This window comes from Pseudorca crassidens, chromosome 6, assembly GCF_039906515.1.
Source record: "Pseudorca crassidens isolate mPseCra1 chromosome 6, mPseCra1.hap1, whole genome shotgun sequence".
In the NCBI taxonomy this organism is placed as follows: domain Eukaryota; kingdom Metazoa; phylum Chordata; class Mammalia; order Artiodactyla; family Delphinidae; genus Pseudorca; species Pseudorca crassidens.
The window spans coordinates 65,329,550-65,349,247 of record NC_090301.1 but is presented as its reverse complement, the minus strand read 5'-3'; the positions used below and the strand labels follow the sequence as shown (position 1 = coordinate 65,349,247).

At 33.8% G+C, this 19,698-nt stretch overlaps 1 protein-coding gene across 3 annotated transcripts in view; it reads right to left on the bottom strand.

Annotated features, from left to right (window-relative positions):
- Positions 1–19,698, bottom strand: part of SCN7A (sodium voltage-gated channel alpha subunit 7) — a 58,131-nt gene that overhangs the window by 29,601 nt on the left and 8,832 nt on the right. For 2 of the 3 annotated variants that reach the window (XM_067741669.1, XM_067741670.1), the window contains exons 6-12: positions 18,347–18,488; positions 14,582–14,788; positions 8,642–8,738; positions 7,381–7,619; positions 6,153–6,326; positions 4,027–4,383; positions 262–699 (exon numbers count right to left, since the gene is read on the bottom strand). In XM_067741669.1, the coding sequence (XP_067597770.1) occupies positions 262–699; positions 4,027–4,383; positions 6,153–6,326; positions 7,381–7,619; positions 8,642–8,738; positions 14,582–14,788; positions 18,347–18,488 (1,654 nt within the window). The remainder of the gene's footprint in view (positions 1–261; positions 700–4,026; positions 4,384–6,152; positions 6,327–7,380; positions 7,620–8,641; positions 8,739–14,581; positions 14,789–18,346; positions 18,489–19,698) is intronic. The other variant, XM_067741671.1, reaches the window with a different exon arrangement.

Sequence of the window (19,698 nt, the reverse complement as noted above, 5' to 3'; positions counted from 1 at the left end):
ATGCACTATTGAACTATTTTTCTCAATCTTTCTTTTCTATCTCCTCTAAGAAATAGATACAAGTTTATCCTCATTTACAGACGAGGAAATTGAAGCTTAGAAAGTTTAAGAAACTTGATCAGCAGCAGAAAATCAGGAGCAAGGAATGCTATAGCTAGGATTGAATGGGTAATCTAACTCGGGAACTTCAGCACTGCTTCACTTCCTTATCAACAATGCCATCAATCAACAATAAGAAATCATGATATTAAAACAACTTACTTCTTTGCTGCTTCCATCACCTGACTTGCTCTGAATCTCCTTATTGTTCAGATTTTCTATATCAGATTCTTCTGACGCAATCGGTACAGTTTCTGAGACACTGGGACTGGGGATAAGTGACTGACTCCCATTTTCGGTCATTGTGTTTTTCTCTGTGCCACTGTTTTTTTCCTTATCCTTGAGGAAGTCTTGGGTGTTGCTCAATTCAGAGAGAGTATGGTCAGAAATATTCTCTTTAACATATATATCACTTACATTGTCCATTGTTTCCTCTGGAACATTTTGGTTTTTGCATAATATTTTAGAAAGCACATAATTTATTCCTTTTTTAATCCTCGCCATTGCACGCTGGAGATTTTTTGCTTCATCATTCTCTTCAGTTGTTGCAGGCTTGTATGAACTAAATGAGCTGACCAATGCCAGAAACAGGTAAAGTATCTGAATGAGGAAGTAAATGAGGTTAAATGCATCTCATTTTTTTGTTTCCTTTCAAACAACAACGACAAAATAATCTTTTAAAAAAGTGGACCTGAGATTTGAAAACAGCATACACACTACAATGCTATTTAGGCTATTCAGTTTTTGCTCATCTACAGTGGGCCAGGTGCTGTGCTAGTGGTTTGTATAGCCAGAACTCATCTCAAGGTCACAATATTCTATGAAATATCATTTGTTTCTCTTTTACAGATGAAAACACAAAACTTACAGATGCTAAGTATCAAAGATCACACAGGTTGAACATAAGTCTGTCTTATTCCAAAGTTTGTTTTTCTCACTAAGCCAGGCTAACTCTCCCAAAGTGAGAAAATGATTTGCTACTCCAGGTGGCTGACTTCACTTTAGCCCTAACCCAGGAAGATGTGTAATGACATCTTCATGGGTCTGCAAACCCATGAGGAATCTCATGGGGAGAGAGCTATCCCTGGTTCTGAAGCCCACATCTAACTTTCCTTGTGACGTGCAAGCACAGGGATTGGTTAGGTTAATTGATTCTCTGTGATAATAAATTTGGTCAAATAAGAAAGAGATGAGTGATGGAAGAATCATTCCTAATATTTGCAAGTTATTTTGAATTTGAGGATAGTGTGTATTTCGACCTTTACCATCACTGAGAAATAAGATCAAGGCATGTACATTTTCCAGAGAATCAGATTTTTATTTTGTTTGTTGTTGTAGGGTATAGATTATAATTTTAGATTCTAGTGTTGGAGATTTATATTGATTATTCTCTTAGACTTAAAGTAGTAATTTGAGCATTTTGTCTATTCTGGCAGTTTTCTCTCCTCTCTTCAGATATTTGAGTTTTTGAAGATTTAATTTACTTTATGCTTTACCTATTATTTTTAAAGGGAAAGGTTCAAATGTTACACATTATGTGTAATAATATGTATATAACTTACATAACATTTTCCTGCTTGTATTTCTGATTTCTTCATATATTAAGATCTACTTTTAAAAATACTTATACTGAAAATTTATGTGTACATAAAATAAAATAGCTAAGTATATGAAGATCTGCAGCATTCATTTGTTAAAATATCTTTCAGAATTTTGGATCTATGTGAAGAGGTAAATTCTCAAGCACTCTGATAATTACTGTTTCTCATGCACATATACACCTAAAATATTATGAAGTACCCACCAAATCGTGTTCATTTCTAATGAATTACTTTTACTTCTCAATACCCAGATATTTTTTAACACTTAGGAATAGAGAAAGCTCAAATGAGACTCACTCATGGAAAAATCAAAATATTGTTGCAGTTAATAAAGTCATCAAATAAATCATCTTAATCGTAACCATAGTTTTGGTGTAGCAATAAAACAGAGGGTATAAGATGGCTCAGCACTGGAAATTTCTTGCAGGTAAGATCATCTGAACAACTAACATATATTTTCTATAACCTACAATTACAGAATCTCAATGGAAAAAAAAAAACTGAAAAGACAGTAATTGAATGCCAATATCCCCAGAATAGTTTGATTTTCTCCCACTAGTGTCCCATTTTGATATTAAGGCTTACTTACAGATAATCTGGGCAGGGGCTCCATGGCCCTTGTAGGAACTAGACTATTAGCATCTCTATCATTCTCAAAGGACAAAGGGAAAGACCAAGTATAATTTAAGGTAGTTGGTTGTTTTTTTTTCCTTTGTTTGGTTAAGTATTGTCCACAGTGAGAAAAATGAAAAGGGTGTTTAGTAAGAATTTCATGACTATAAGCTTCATATGAGTAGAAACCATGTTTTCTCTTAAATAGACAACCAGCACAATGCTAGGCACAAAGTACATGATAAAAAATATTTGTTGAAAAATTAATTAAGTATGGAATGAATGAAAGAATAGATTTTTGTGTCAGGATTTGGAGAAGGAAAAATTATGCTACAGCAACTGTATATTTAAGAGCTTACAATGTAAGATTTCTTATATCTTAGACACACACACACTTCCCCCTATATATATATATATATATATATATATATATATATATACAGTAAGAGCGTTAAAAGGCTGAAAATCAAGTTCAAAATGCTCTGGAACTGTGATCTAAAGAAAGAACTTTATAACACTGTAAAATGCTACTGCTTTGTTTAAGTGCGCTCTGAATTAAAAATAGCCTAGTCTCCTAAAAGATTAATAGGAGGACTCATGATCCCTTCCTTCATGGAGCCTACAGTTTAATAAGGAAGATAGATAAGTACATGAACAATTAAACATAATGTCAATGTGTGCATATGACAGGAGTATGCCCAGGGTAAACAGAAGCAATGAGGAAATGTGCTGATACAATGGAGTCTAACCTGTGATTTTTTTCCCCACCTTTTGGGAGATGTGCTTGACCTCTATGACTTAGGAATAAAACGTAAATATTGAATCTCTTTTTTTTCCTGTAAGAAGAATTTTGTCTTATAAGCCATTTTTTTCTTGAAGAAGTAAAAGGTAATATCACTCCAATTACTGGAAATTTAAAAGTGAAAGTACTTCCTCTTAGTTAATGCATAACAGTTTTATAGATCAGTGGTTTTCCAACTTTGCTGCACAATTTAATCAAATGAGGATTTAAAAAAAATCGTGATGACCAGGTTATGTCCACATACCAATAAAATCAGAATCTCTGGGAATGAATCCAAGACATTAGTTTATTTTTATTAGTTCCCCTGGTAATTCCAACGTGCAGTCAAATTTGACAACCAGTGCTACATTTAAGTGCTTCTTAAAATTTAATGTGCATACAGATCACTTGGGGATATTGTTAAAATATAGATTCTGATTCCACGGGTCTGGGATGGGATCTGAGAGTCTTCATTAATAACTATCTCCCATAAAACCAAAGCTACTTTGAGTAGCAGGTTATAACCAGTGCTATCCAATGGAGATATGATGCATATCACATATGCAATTTTCCAGTAGGCACACTAAAAGTGTAAACAAAAACAGGTGAAATTAATTTTACTAATATATTTTATTCAACTAAATGTATCAAAATACTATAATTAAAATACATTCGATATAAAAATTATTAATGAAATCATTTACATTCTTTTTTGGGAGGTAAGACTTCAAATTCAGTGGGTATTTTACACTTATGACACATCTCAAAGTGGACCACTCATATTTTAACTGATCAATGGCCACATGTGGCTAGAGGCCACCATATCAGATAGCACGGTTATAGACCACTGGCTTCCATAAGTCCACATTGTGAAAATGCCAGACTACAATACATCAGTTTTTCAAGGAAAATTTTAAAGCATGGATTACTTACCAATAAGTTTCCAACTAAAATCACCATCATGTAAAAAGGAATACAACTGAATTGGCCTGCTACCTTAAAGCAATCCCATAAAGTTTCTATCCACTCTCCACAGAGAATCCGGAATACATTCAGGAAGGAGTGGAGGAAATCATGCATGTGCCAGTGTGGAAGTTGACAGTCTTCATCTATGTTGCAAACGTATATTTTGTAATTTGAACCAAACAGCTTCAGGCCAAGCACAGCAGAAAAGAATATGAATGTGAACAACAGCAGGACCAAGTCTTTCAGGGCCATCACTGAGTTACCAAGAGTCAGCAGCAAAATCTTGAAAGTTGGCCAATATCTCCCCAATTTGAAAATTCGCAACTGATAGAGCAATGTAAAACCCAGAATAAGAAAAAAACAACAAAAAATCTGGTCACTATTCATTACGATGTACATTAAAATTTTTTATCAGCATTATACACATATACATATGTAGTCTTTAATGTAATATTCAGTTTTGAGCATTATTAATACTAAGCACTGAAAATTCAGTTTATGTATAATTCTTAATACATCTTACATATTCTATAGTTTATTACTGTAAATCCATGTATATTTTCTTCTATTGATCTGTCAATTCCCATTCAATATTACACTATTATAATTATTCTAGTTTTATGTTTTAATATCTGGTAAAGGAAGTATCCATTCTTTGTTTTGTTTTTCACAGTGTATTGAATATTTTCCCACATTTTGACATATAGATGATGCTGGAAAAGTCTTCAGCTTCCATTGAATTCCATTGACAGTTCTATTGTGTATTTACCTTTAAAAATAACATGGAAGACCAAACATAACATGCTAGGTTTAGTCTGAATATTTCATTTCTTTTCACCAGATTAAAAAAATTTTATTTATATGGCACTAAATCACCTTAATATTTGGGTCATCTAAAATCCATATATTATTTTTATATGTGCTATACCTTCCTCAACATTTTCTGGTATATAGTTGGCTTTCTGGACTCAGGGGTAGGACTTAACATTTATCCATGTAAAACTTAATCATCTTAGGGCTTCCCTGGTGGCGTAGTGGTTGAGAATCTGCCTGCCAATGCAGGGGACACGGGTTCGAGCCCTGGTCTGAGAAGATCCCACATGCCGCGGAGCAATTAGGCCCATGAGCCACAACTACTGAGCCTGCGCGTCTGGAGCTTGTGCTCCGCAACTAGAGAGGCCGCTATAGAGAAAGGCCCACGCACCGTGATGAAGAGTGGTCCCTGCTTGCCGCAACTAGAGAAAGCCCTCGCACAGAAACGAAGACCCAACACAGCCAAAAAATAAATAAATAAACGTAATCATCTTAGATTCAGTCCATTACTAGTCTTTCAGATATTTTGATACTACCTTTTATTACATTGTCTGTATTTCCCAGTCTTGTTTCATCCATAAATTTGATAAATACAGCTTTTATATTTTTCTCTTACTCATTAGACAAGCCTATGGATAAAGATTTAAGATAGGATTCTGAAGAATTATTTGGATAAGATCAAATCTACTTAATTGTTCTTGATATCTGCTACATTCCTTCAACTTGTTACCAAGAATGAGACAATATATTATTTATCAAATGCCCAACATTTCTATAAATATCATTCTAATAACATTATTTCTTTGCCTAGTTTTCTGATGCTTTTACTACCACCTACATTGCAGGCATATAGTGATTCTGACTTGATAATTTTCTAATAACATTTTATTGGCCTGACCGTTCTTCTTTTACAAAGTTTTCTACCCTACATTTAGAAATACTCACCTGATTCTTTAGTTACACACTGGCATTCAGCTTCTGGGACTCTTTATTATCCTGCTTCTCAAAACTGACCCAGTATTCCTGACCCTGCTTTCTAAAACTGTATCTCAAATTTGCTGTATATATGGCGTATTTCCTTTAATGCCTGAGCCAAACAACAGCATTGGAGACTACTTACTCTTTTCTGGGTTACTTTCTAAGCTTGTTACATATAAATCAGTTCATTTACTACCTCCAGTATACCAAAAGGATAGGTATTACTATTCTTCCCACTTCACGTCTGAGGAAACTGAGATGAATTTTTATAAAATAAAATTTAGGTCTTGGATTCTACTTACCACCCTGAATGATCGTAAAACAGCCAGTCCATGACAATGTGTTACATAAAGTTCTACTAAACCATGGAACACAATTAGGCTATCATAAATGTTCCAGCCTACTTGGAAATACCCATATGGATGCATGGCAATTATTTTAAAAATCATTTCTGCTGTGAAAATTCCAATAAACACCTAAATAAAACAAAACATAGAGATGAGAATATAATTCCAGTAGCTCTGTCAGAACCCTCACACGCAGAAACTGTAAATTTTCACTGCCACCTTTTTCATATTTCCTCTGTCAAGATCTGATTAGTTTCAGAGTCTGTATTACAAGTACAGGCTGATAGCTTTTGTTTGACAATCTAATGTCAAACATCGTGTAATCTTCAATTACTTTAATAAAAGTCATCCTGGAAGAAAACAAAAGAATATTTGAGAGTGAAAATCTTTTCATTTTGAATAGTTCCTTTTGGGCTAAAGAGTACATATTAAGATATTTAATTTTTAAAAGTGTAAAAGAAATTTTTCAAAAGTATATATGATCCAGAAAAAAAGCAAACCCATGGAAATTGTCCTTTGAAAACTACACTGGCAGAACTAACTAAATTACTGTTTTGGTATCAAGTAAATGTATAGTTCAAAATGGTAGCAGTTGGCTGTTTGTGTTAGTATCAAGTAACTAAACAACAATAAAAGCAAACGAAATTAAACAATATATATTTGCTTGAATGTGACTTGTTTTTAAACTCATAGAAATCTTTCTCTTTTGTATTGTATGTGGAAAGAAAAGATGGGCAAATCTCAAAAATACCTTGCCAAAAGGATAAGCTCCAGTCTAAGATTAGGTGCAGTTGTAACAGAATTCAAAATTCAGATGTCAGTGAAGGACTTGTGTCTGTTATTTCACCTCTGCCCTACCTTGATCTAGGGGCTACCATACCAAAAGAGGGGATATTTGAGAAGGGAGAGGAAATAAATAATTTCTACTTAACCTGACTGCCATGCAGCTAGCTAGAAGTATTAAATTTAAACGGACTCTAGCTATAAATCTATTCAATGATAAGAATATTCACAAAGCAGGGCTGGGGGAGGTGAGGTGAGAAAGCATGAACACAGTACTTCATCTCATACTCATATAATGCATTTGCAACATTTTGGAGTTATAAAATAAAATAGCAGGGATAATGATGACTAAAGAAAAGTTGAAATTGCAAAAGAAAATAATGTACAATGAGAGCCTTACCTGGTTTTCAATGTTGAGAATATTGTTCGTTTCTAAACTCATTGGGTAGTGTTCTAAGGCCAAAAATTGTACATTTAGAATTATGCATATGGTAAGGAAAAGATCGGTAAATGGGTCCATTATAATCATATGGACAAACTCTTTCAACTTTAACCAACAAGGAGAACAATTCCAGATCAAGAAAGTTTTAGCAAATCTATACCAACAAAATGGGCATCTCTTCCTGGATTTTCTAAGTTCTGAAATGAAAGAATAGAAAAGTTATGCATTAGCTAATTGTTTATTTAAGCTCTAACTAGTAGAAATTTTTGACTTTTGCATGCAAAGGGAGGTTTGCAACTAGACTTCTGATTTTGTATTAGCAAATAGAAATATTTTGTATTAATAAAAATCTGAGCAAAGTAAATTTCTTCTATTTTGTTCATGCTTTCAAGTTAGACAAATGAAAATGAGACAAATTACGTATTAGAATCAAAACATAGGAGTACCTCTCAAGAAAAACAAATATGGAATATAACTGAGAGTATATTTATAATTTTAGATTTACATGCTTTACAAAATAATGTCTTTCAATATTGTCTATAATAATGATTACTAGTTATATATATTTAAAAAGCAGAGACAAGTATAAAAAGGACCTTAATAGGCTAATGTTATATACACCAAACTGTATTTTTAGTTACAAGGTAATACTTCATGTTGTTTTCAGTGTTAAACAAAGAAAATACCTTGGTACTCTTTGGTTCCTTTTCCAGTGTCTAAAACACTATGCTTATGAAATTTTAAAGTATTGTTTATCCTAATAGTCTCATGTTATTCCTTAAATTTTAGTTACTATCATCTAAAATTCTGAAGAAATTGGAGGATTTCCTTAAAAGTGAGTCATATGGGGACTTCCCTGGTGGCGCAGTGGTTAAGAATCCTCCTGCCAATGCAGGACACACGGGTTTGAGCCCTGGTCTGGGAAGATCCCACATGCCACAGAGCAACTAAGCCCATGTGCCACAACTACTGAGCCTCTGTGCCACAACTACTGAAGGCTGTGCACCTAGAGCCCATGCTCCACAACAAAGAGAAGCCACCACAATGAGAAGCTCACCACAACGAAGAGTAGCCCCCGCTCGCTGCAACTAGAGAAAGCCCGCGGGCAGCAACAAAGAACCAACACAGCCAATAAATAAATAAATAAATAAATAATTTAAAAAAAAAGTGAATCATATGAATGGTACCTTCCATAGTGTCTAAATATTTTTTACTTTACCTTCTTTCTGTCTGATAGTAGCATCATCCAACATATCCAAAGACGTAATCATAGAAGTTGATGATCTTTTCTTCATTTCTATTTCTGTAGTCTTGGTCTAAAAAGAAATTTGATGAGTCTAATACTGGCTTCTCCCCTTTGTATATCTAAGACAATAACTATAAGACGGCTTATAACCTTCTTTAAAATGCTGATTCTTTCTTCCAAAAGCCTTTCTGTGTTCCATAATTTGCCACTCTTTACACTATAGATATTATTAAACTGACTTAGGATTATTTGGAAAATGAATGTGTACTACTTGCAACTCAACAAAATCATTTTATATTATGAGGTCAACTATAAAAGGAGAAAATCAGAGAATGATAGTGGTATTACCCATATTTGACAAAGAATTCAGTGTACAGTTTAGAATTATTGTGGAATATGCAGTTGGCAAACATGCTACTGGACAATAACACCTTACATTTCTCTAACACCTTACATTTTTTACTTGAGGATATGTTAACTATGACTTTGTAAACTCTCTTGATAAAATCAATTATTTGGTGTTGAGATGATGAAACATGTCTCATGTAATATCAGGTAATAGAATGAATTTTAAAGGATATTTTTGTTAGAACATATTTGATACTTCCAAAAACGAATCACTTCTTTCTGTCCCTCATGACTCTTGAGTAACGGTTTTAAGACACCCTCTGTTTTGCTGATGTGGTTACCGAGTTAAAAAGAACCCTTGCATTGGAAAGGCACTCAAAACTCCTCGGCTTCGATGCAGATGTTACAAGTTCTACACATTCATGATTATCACAAGTATGGCCCCAGATGTTTCTAGTGACCATGTATAAACTTTGTATTTGAATTTAAACAGTAAGAAACTGGCAATGGGTAGATGACATTGCACCATAGAGCCCCCAACAGTTTTTACACTTGGCACACACAAAGAATAATAATATTTGTATGCTTGTTAATTTGGTAAATAGGTGAGCCTAATAGGTGAAATAAATAGTAAATAAATTTAAATAGGTGAGGCAGCTTTTGAATAGAGATAACTGGCATGGTCCTGCTGCTGCCCTAACACTGAGGGGATTCATGGTTGAGGCTCACTGATAACCCATACCCAGAACACCCTGGCTGGCAGGTTCTGCTGTGGTCTATCTGAAGTCCCAGAGTAGATATCAAGGGAATCATCACATTCATCTCACTCAGTAGGAGTCAAGTCCTTCTAATTTAAATACTAGAGCTAGAGGAGGTAAAAACCAACTGTACTACATACTGAGTTCCATCAGGAAAATGACAGATTCTTTAGGTCTACAGATCTCTGTTGCCTCACTTTTTTTTTTTTAAACTGAAAAAGTAAGCAAAAGCTCAGGATGTGAAGCTAATTTATTTATTTAAACCAATGCTTATTCCAGAAAGTATTTTCTTTGCTGACTTACAAGGCTACATAAAATATGTGATCATTTATATAACTCCAAATTTCCATGAGTTAAAAACCGACAGAACTATAATTTTTGTTATTAAAGTCTGATAGGAATTTCCCAGGTGTTTCTTCATAAAGATGATACTTTGTCATATCGTGAACAATATCCTCCACTATATTCTTAATACCGAGGAATTACTTCTCATAGAGCTGCTTGTGGTAGTGACGGTGACAATGTTTGATGAATTTACAACAAAGAGCAATCCAGTTAAGATCATCATCTGTGATGGGGGGAGCAGTGGAGCGGGAAGAGTGATAACGTTATTGTTGAGACAGTCAATGCTCATTACTGATTTGGCTTGAACTATGGATATGTTTTAGGATACAAAATGAACAAACCACATATCAGTTTAGTAATTATCTCAATTGAACTTCTCAATAAGTGCCCATACGTTGGCCAATTCCTAAGGATACACCTAGTTTACAATGTAAATTGAAAGGATTATGACTCAAAAATTTTCTTTTTGGAAGTTTAAGAGCTAATGAGGATATATGCCTGAATTTTAGACAATCCAGCATTAAAATTAAACTGGAAGAACGGGCTAGGATTCTTCTCACTGCTGGTTTCAATTTTCTCTGGAGGGGAGATATGAAAAAGGAAGAACCCAGTCATACTCCTGGCATTTAGCAATGAACACCTGAAGTGTTCATCTGGGACCCAGACTTCCTCTCTCTACTGCAACCCCACTGGCCTTTTTAATCCTCTGACTCATCCTGTTCCGTCCCGCCAGAGAGAACGGACTCATTCTTCAGATCTCAGTTCAAGTGCCAAGTCCTCAATAAAAACCTTTTCTGACTCAGAGAAATTCTTTATTACAAGTTTTCAAAGCACTAAGTTTCTCACTTTTATAGCACTTCCCATATTTTCATTTAATTTTTTTAGTGGAGAATAATACTCACCAGGTACCCAATAGGTTGCTTCAACCATTAATGACATTATACTTTCCATTTTTCATGTATTACTCACCCTACTTTTTTCCTGAATTATTTTAAATCAAATTTCAAATATCATAAAATTTCAGAATAAGCTTTTTAAAAAGATAACCACAACACCATTATCACAGTCAGCAAAATTATTAATTCCTTAATATTATCCAAGACCCAGACCATTTTCTTTCATTTCTCAGAAACATTCTATTATAGTTGACTTATTCCAATCAAAATACAAAATGATATACATTTTTTTTGGTTTGCAGTTCTACTGATTATCATGCTTTTAAATTTATTTAGCCTGTGTAATTTGTTAAAGACACTGAATCACTTATATTGTAGAATTTTCCACATTCTTAATTTGGCAGATTATGTCTTTTTAGTTTAATTTAATGCATTCTTCTCTCTCCTATAGTCTCTGGAAAAAGATGGTTAGATCTAGAGGCATATTAGACTTAGCGTGGATTTTGGCAAGAATATATTGTGGTGTTTTATGTTTCTTATTTCATAACATCAGGAAACATAATGTCTGGTGGTCCTAAAGTTACCATTTATTTTTATAGTTTATCTCCCCATTAGACCATTAGCTTCATGATGAGAGACACTGTATTTATATTTATTAATTTTAAAATCTCCAATGCTTAATACAATGCCTAACATACAGAATATTGTCAATAATGTTTAATTATACAGGTGAACTGTAAGGATATCAGTTTAGATGGGCAAAACTTTTTTTAATATTTATATTCCTACAGTTGTATAAATGGGTTCTCTTTCTCAGTGTTGAGAAATCAATTACCAATAAATATAGATCAAACTTTGTAACTGGAACTTCTCAATAAAGATTAAATTTGAGAATTTGTGAAGACACTAATTATGTGTCTGGCACATAGTTGACACTCAATAAACATTATATACTATTATTATCATTATTATTATTATTACTTTAATTATCCCTAAAAGGGGGACATAGTCAAAGACTTAAAGAATTTTATATTGACAAGTATTCTCCATATGGACGACAGTGCCTTCTTGCAGTTGTCTTCTTGTCTTTCCTATAATTAGCCATTACCATTTTTTCAGTTGCTTAGTATATTCTAAGCAGTGCTAAGTGCTTTACAAATGTTTATTTAATTTGAATCTCACAACAACCTATGACACAGATATTATAATACACACCTTACAGATAAAGAAGCTGAAGTTTAGAAAGGTTAACAGGCTTGGCAAATATCATACATCTATTAAGTGGCTAAAATGGACTTAAATCTATATTTATCTGACTGCAAAACTCTAATTTTAGCCAATATGATCTACTGTTTTCTTATAATGTGAGAATATGAAACACATATGTAATTTCCCAGTAATTCCAACATTGGAATTAGAATCTGTCTAGGGTTAAATCAGGTTGGTCATCTAAAGGGTCCTCAGTATGTTCCATTTTAAATTCTTCACTGTCCAGTGTTTTCTTATGTATAAATAAAAAAGGAAAAGAAAGCACATCTTGTGAAAATAACTTTTATTCTCATTTTCCCAGAAAACTTTTGCATGACAAAATGTTCTAGTACTCTTCCAGGAACAGAAACCTTTTATAATTGAAAGAATTTAATTAAAACCAGAAAGGCTTTATGTGATCCAAATAGCCAAAGGAATGGAGATATTGGGAAATTAGGGAATAATCTAAGTTCTTCATAAGCAGAGCTAATAGGGCATCTCATCTGGAATAAGAGAAGTATTGTGCTCTTGAATGCATTTGTGTGTAGCCCTTGAGATTTGAAATGCCACTTCAAAACAAATTACACATTCAACATATCATTCAGACTACAATCATTCAATCTGAAGGACCTCAGACTCATTTCTAGAGACAGAAAGCTTTTGTAATTTGTTCTTCTGTGACTTCCTCATGGGTGATATGATGGCTATATTTGATAGCTTCTTTTTATACATGTTTTCTTCATACCGTCTGTAACTGATTCATTTTTCAACTGTATGCATTGAAACCTCATAGATACACATATCTATCAATAACTTGTCATTTGGTATGATCCTATATCATATCATTCAGACCCCACTTTGTAGTGGAATGACTTTTCTAGAGCTTCTTTACTGATGACAACTTAATGAAAGGGTTATATAACAGGGAAGTTAACATTTTCCTCTTTTTGGCCCAGCAGGGGCCTTTGGTATTAATGAACTTCTTAGCCAGTCATACTACACATGCCGGAGTGAATCTTTTGCCCTTTACTTTTCCTCAGCTCTTTTTATCTTTTTATGTGAGAGGATCCTGGATATAGCCCCTTTCTATCTTTTGTTTGCTCCGTCAATCTGTCCTTTTTACATCTACTAGAAAATATAGTTCGAGTATTTTTCCCGTGTAGACAATCTTTATTAGCAAGTGTTAAGAGTGCAAAAATAAATATTCCAGAAGGATGGAAAAGAAGGCAGGGCATGGCCCCCCTCCCGCAAGTGAGGGTCCTGTAACTAGGCCAGTGGGGTGGGAGCACTGGACTTGCTTGTGATCACTTTGGGCCAAGCACCCTCCAAAGAACAAGCTTCTTGGCAGGGGGACTGCTCACAACACAGAGGAAGGGAGCAACACCTCAGAAGAGGCATGGGTTCCGTCCCCCTTAGGCTGCTTTGGCTTCTGCCCACTGCACACCTTGACAGCTTCTGGGTAGGGATATTAGGAGACTGAGCTAAACCTATCCCTCTCTAAACCTAAGAGGAGGTGTGAGCTAGCTAGGTCCTGTGGAATATAAGAAAGCTACTTCTGGTTGCTTTCCTAGGTCCTGTTCTTCTTTTCTGCACACTTATGGCACAATTTAGATTTTTAAAGATAATTTTCTACAACTTCTTTAATGTTACTTCTGTCAATACTTTTAGATTCGTGGGCAAAATCTTTTGCTATGAGGCTAAACATCTGAAAATATATTCAAACACAACACTAAGGTCATTGAAAATTAGAGTAAAATTGTATTAAATTTTACTGATCATGGATTTAATTATTCCACAGGTAAAATAACTCCTTAGGTCAGGATGCACAGTGCATTTCCTCTTGAACGAGTTAGAAAGTCAATAAAGTAAAATTTTTTCCTCTTTTTACAACTTCAGTACTATACTTCGATCCATGCTTTTAGTACTTTCTGATTTCTAAATTATGGAAGGCACTGTCACTTTTGAGTTGAACACTGAAATTTTCGAAAGCTAATTCTGATGTGCTGTCTGAAGCAAGTTTAAATTAATAAATTATACCTGCATTAAGAGAAGTCAAGTTCAAAAAAATGTATAATATATCCATAGTTTATCAGCAGTAGTAGTATGCATTTTGGAGCAAAAACAAAATCTTAAACATGTTGGTCACTCTTACCACACCACACTCAGGAAAGAATGTTATGTAGCAAAAGTGAGCCCTCCTATTAAAATCACTTACGATCTTATTATGTACCACACACAGATATTGAGCATCTATTAGAAGACAATATGCTCCAAGAAGATAAACTCTGACTCCAAAAAAGCATTTAAAAAATCTGTACCTCTGCTGCTTTATTTCCTTCTTGAAGTTCCGTTAAAGCCTGCTGAAGCTCCGGCTCAATCTTCTTAGCTTTTTCAGCAGCTCTCTGCTTTTCTTCTTCACAGGAGATAGCAAGTATGCCTAAGAACAAACTTGCCATATAAAAGGCAAACCAAAAACTTATCACAACAAAAAATATCATGTAGACCTTCCCAGAAGCATAAAGGATCTAAGGAAAGGTGGAAAACAGGACAGAGAGGAAACGTTATTTGTCTTCCTGCAATCTGTTATTTTAAAATGAAAAATGAAATTTTGTTATGAAAATAATTTAGTTATAAGTGGAATGTAATCACAAGACAGCTTAAGTACTGGCTCTACCTGGAGAAATAAATGAAAGCTCTTCAATTTAGACATATATGTAAGGTACAAAATATATGGTACAAAACCAGGGAAGAATTTAGTAATTTAATTAATTCAGGCTGAACATCTGACTTTTATGTCTTCATTAACAGAGTAAACATGTTGAAAGGAAAAAACTGTCATCTTTCAATAAAGAAAGCTGGACAGTCTAAATATGAAAGATTATTTACTTTGAAGTAGAATCTTTAACTATACGAAGTGTAATAAAGTCAAAGAATGACTGTTTGGAGATTACTTTCCTCTGAACTTTATGGAAACATCACAACGAGGTACAAAATCAGGTCTATTCAAAGGGGTGAGGAACAGGAATATTTCTATATCTGTCGGAATACCTGCTTTGTTGACGAACCTCTAGACAAATCACAAAGGAAAGTTATATCATTCACTTATATGAAGTCATTTGTGGATAGAAAAATACAAAACTGTAGATTTCCAAACTGCACATTGACTAGCTTTTATTTCATAATAATTACCTAAGATATATCAGAAAACTTTTAAATTTATAAGTAGATATGACAAATCTAAAATATAGTCCACTGATTTATCTTCATTGATTAAAAGTATATGAACCAGTTTCAAGAAAACAAATGGGAATAGTTTTAATTTTTAAGTATTCATTTGAATCAATAGACAGGTATTTACAGAAAATAATGTGTTGATATAACAGAGTTAAGAATGTTTACAAATTAATACGACCTTCTAACATTTAGTCAGAAATAATTTCTTATTAATCTATAGTATGTTTTTCTTTAAAGGTATTTTTAATAAACTTGATTATCCCAGTGAGTCAGCTATTTAGGATGTCGTTAAATATTTTTCCTACTAAATGGCTGTCATTTACAGTATATTCAGGAGTTAGTAATAGATATCATGGAGTACACTGCAGGATATGTATATTAATAAATACTTTATGGTTATTATTTTATTAATTCTGGGCAAAACGTTCGTGTGGTATTTACCACATAGAAAAGAGATGAAAATTAGACAGGCAAAGATCTCATAACTGTGGGGGAATGCCTGAATTCAAAACTTTTGCTCTTTCCCCTATATGAAGCTGATGGAGAATAAAAGTATACAATCTTATTAGAATGGAAAAGTATACAAATTCTAGTTCTATTATATTTTAGCAGGAAATAGGGGCTAATTATACCCCTTTGTCATAGATTTGTTATGAAAATCAAATCAAACAATGTATGAGACGATCTTAGCTCATGGCAAGTATGCATTACGTTAACTATTGCTAAACATAACTCCATTCCATGAGGATTGACAATCTGCTTTGTTCATTTCCGTACTGATGCTCTATCAAAGAGTACTTGGGTCAAATAAATATTTGTTGAATGAACGGAGAATGATATCCTCTAAAACATGAGCTGTACTCTTTGGGAATAATTACCAAATTTCCCTAGTCACAGTCAGTTTAGTTCAGTAGAGCAATGCTCAGAGTAAAAACCAAGTCCAAATCAAAGCAAACCTTATCTACACTAGTCAATAAAAATTTAGAGTACAATAATGATGAAGGTCCTGTAAGACTCCAGCACCAGGGCACTCCCAAACTGATTTCTCATTTCACTGGTTGTATGAGAGGATTTCCTTTAGACCAATGTTACCAAGAAAATTAGCCAACACACTTTGAAAGCTGTAAAAAAAAAGGCAAGACATTCACTATTATATAAAGTAACATAACCCATGAATATTTACTTATATTTTTGTTTATTAAAACTTCATCAAACATTTCTATGTGTTAGATGCTGAGAATACAAAAATTAAAATAAGACCAAATACTTCTTCTTAGGTAGTGTATCTCCTAGTGGGAGGAAATGCTGAACAAGCAATTAAAATAAGCACTACCTGAGGCAATTACAGGGTACCATGGAATTCTGATGTAGAATATGTCCAGCTCTAAAAGAAGAGGTTGGGGAAAAGGTCAAAAAAGAAATATAGCTTGGAGGCAAAAATCTGAGGCATGAGACTGAAGGTGGAAGAAACTTGAATTTGTACACACTGAAACAAGAAATTACAGGAAAAGGTCATTTAGGAAACAGCAAATCTTTTTGACTCAAATAAAGCAGAGAGTATATATTGGGATATTTTTGGGAAATGAATCTGGCAACAAATGCTGAGACTAGATTTTAAAGGGCACTATGGACAATGCATATGGACTTTGAACTTCATCTCACAGAAATTTGGAAATCACTGAAGGATTGTTAGAAGGAGAATAACATGATGAGATTATTTTAGAAATAAGAAGTTTACAGTGTTGTGGTGGAGGCATTGATGCTTGTCAAAATTTTGGGAAATAACAATATAACTACTCTTACAAAATTAGAAAAATATAGTTTGCTTAAAGAAAAAAATCACTTGTAATATTTTCATGTACTTTTACTAGAAATATAATTATACTACAAGCATGTTTGGTTTACTTGATTTTCATTTAATAATATATTATGAATCTTTGTGCCAAAAATATATTATATTATCCTTATCATTATTAATGGCCTGTAAACACACATACACACACACCATAATTTATTCAATCATAAAAAGTATGGTGTGTGTGTTTAAAAAGAGTGCTCTTCTTCAACTGTAAATACTTTTGGAATTTAAAGTAATTTACTTATTTTATCTAATATCCTTCGATATTAACTATGCTGCTGAAATGACACTGCATATTCCACTATACTGGAACTTTTCTTAAAAGAAAAATTGAATCTCTATTTTAATGAGCACGTATTATATCCTTCTGAGACACTATGGCACACAAATCATCAGTTATAAAGGAGGACTCAGCATTTTGATTTCAAGTCTCATAACAGCAGGCTTTCTGCTATTACAACTGGAGCCTGATTGAATATTAAAGGAGAATGAGAAGAAATAGAGAATTAAAGAGAAGGAGTACATTGTGGGCATTCAACAAATAATTTCTTAATACATGGTAATCTCATAGGTTCAATTTTTTTGTCTAAAGAATTAGTACTTAGAAATGCTCTTTACTTAGTTAATGTCAAATGTCTGAGACCACAGAGCAGTATAGTGATCTCTGGCAGATACATGTGTTTTAACTTTGGGGAGATTACCTAAATGCTCTGATCTTAGGGTCTTCATAAAAAAGTGCATATACATATTTATATCCTTGTAGGATTGTTTCAAAGATTAAATAAGATATCAATACCATACATAAGAACACAGACTTGGGCTCAGTTTTAAGATAGAGTTTGACATTAGGTTATTCTCGTCCTCTTTTCTTCTGTCCTCAAATTCTTCTTCACATAAAAATTTAATACAGTGTATTATATTTGATCATTATTTCAGAAAGGAGGAGCATGGCACCATTTTTCTGTGCAGTGCAGATTCTCTGTGTTCTTACCTGGTGATAAAGTGCTTCAGGGTAATCCTGCATCATTAACCGAAATAGGGCTAATAAGGTCCAGCCAAAACTGTCAAAATTTGTGTAGCCATAATCAGGATTTACACCAGCTTTTACACACACATATCCTTCAGGACACTGACTAATTAAGACACAGAAAAGAAAAACTGTTTACTCTTAGGTGACTTTCAGATTATGGTCAAATCATAAATACATAACATCTGCCCATGAATAATAAAGGGCTCCCTCTTCCACAGGAAGTAGTCTTCTCCCAAACAGTTCCCTGCGGAAAAAGCTGCATATGAGTTAGATTTTAAGTTGATATAAGTGAACAGTGTTAATTAAACTAAAAGACAACAGGGCCTCACAAATGGTTTTTGCTAAGCCTTTTGTTAAAGATTTCTTTACTACCCAGTATCAAAGTGAAAGTATAACTGACGGAAAATAACACTGATAAAAATAAAACTGTAGTAGTTTAGGGTTTAATTTTTAAATGATATCATCTCAAACCCTTACATCCCATTATTCAAGGGTGAGAAAAATTTTATTATCAATAATTTATAAGCAGAACTGGAAGTTTGGTAGAAAGATGATTAAATATTTATTTCATTTCCTTTCATGGAGTCTTCATACTTTTACCTACTGGGGCTTGGGTGTTGTGGTCCATTATGACAGTAGTGGCCCAATAAATCATGCTTCCTCCATCCACAACTTTCTGTAGTTCCTCCTACATTATTGGAACTTTGGCCATGTGACTTGTTTTGCATACTTGTTAATGGTTAACAATTGTGATGCAAACAGAGGTTTAAAAAGTACTTGTGTGTTGAGGCTTGTTAAATTGCTGACCTACAGAATCTGAACAAATGAATTTTTGTTCTTGTCTTAAAGCACCAACTTTTAGGATAGTTTACCATGCAGCAAAGTATGATGGCTGCAGGTGAAACGCTGTATGACTTTCTCTTCTGGCCTTGACATACTATATCATTGTGATTCTGTCTATCCATGACCAGATATCTCCAACATGCATTTCAGGTCAAATTTAATTTGGAATGTCCATTGAAAGGGTTAGCTTGAGTGGGATGGGGCAGAAACGATGCGATGAAATCACAATCTGGACTTGAAAACAGAAAGGAAGCCCAGAAGTAGGGTGGCAAAAAGAGTTGAGTAAGCAACAATATGTCTAAATCATCTTAATACAACTAAACTACATAACTCATGTTCCCCTCTCCCGTGTGCTTTTTTGTCAATCTGTGCCCAGAGCCTCTAAGAAAGAGCTGAGTTTACAAATGGGTGTCAAGTCATCCCGGCTTAGGGAAGTAACATAAGGAATTGAGTCATAGTACTGCTGTGTA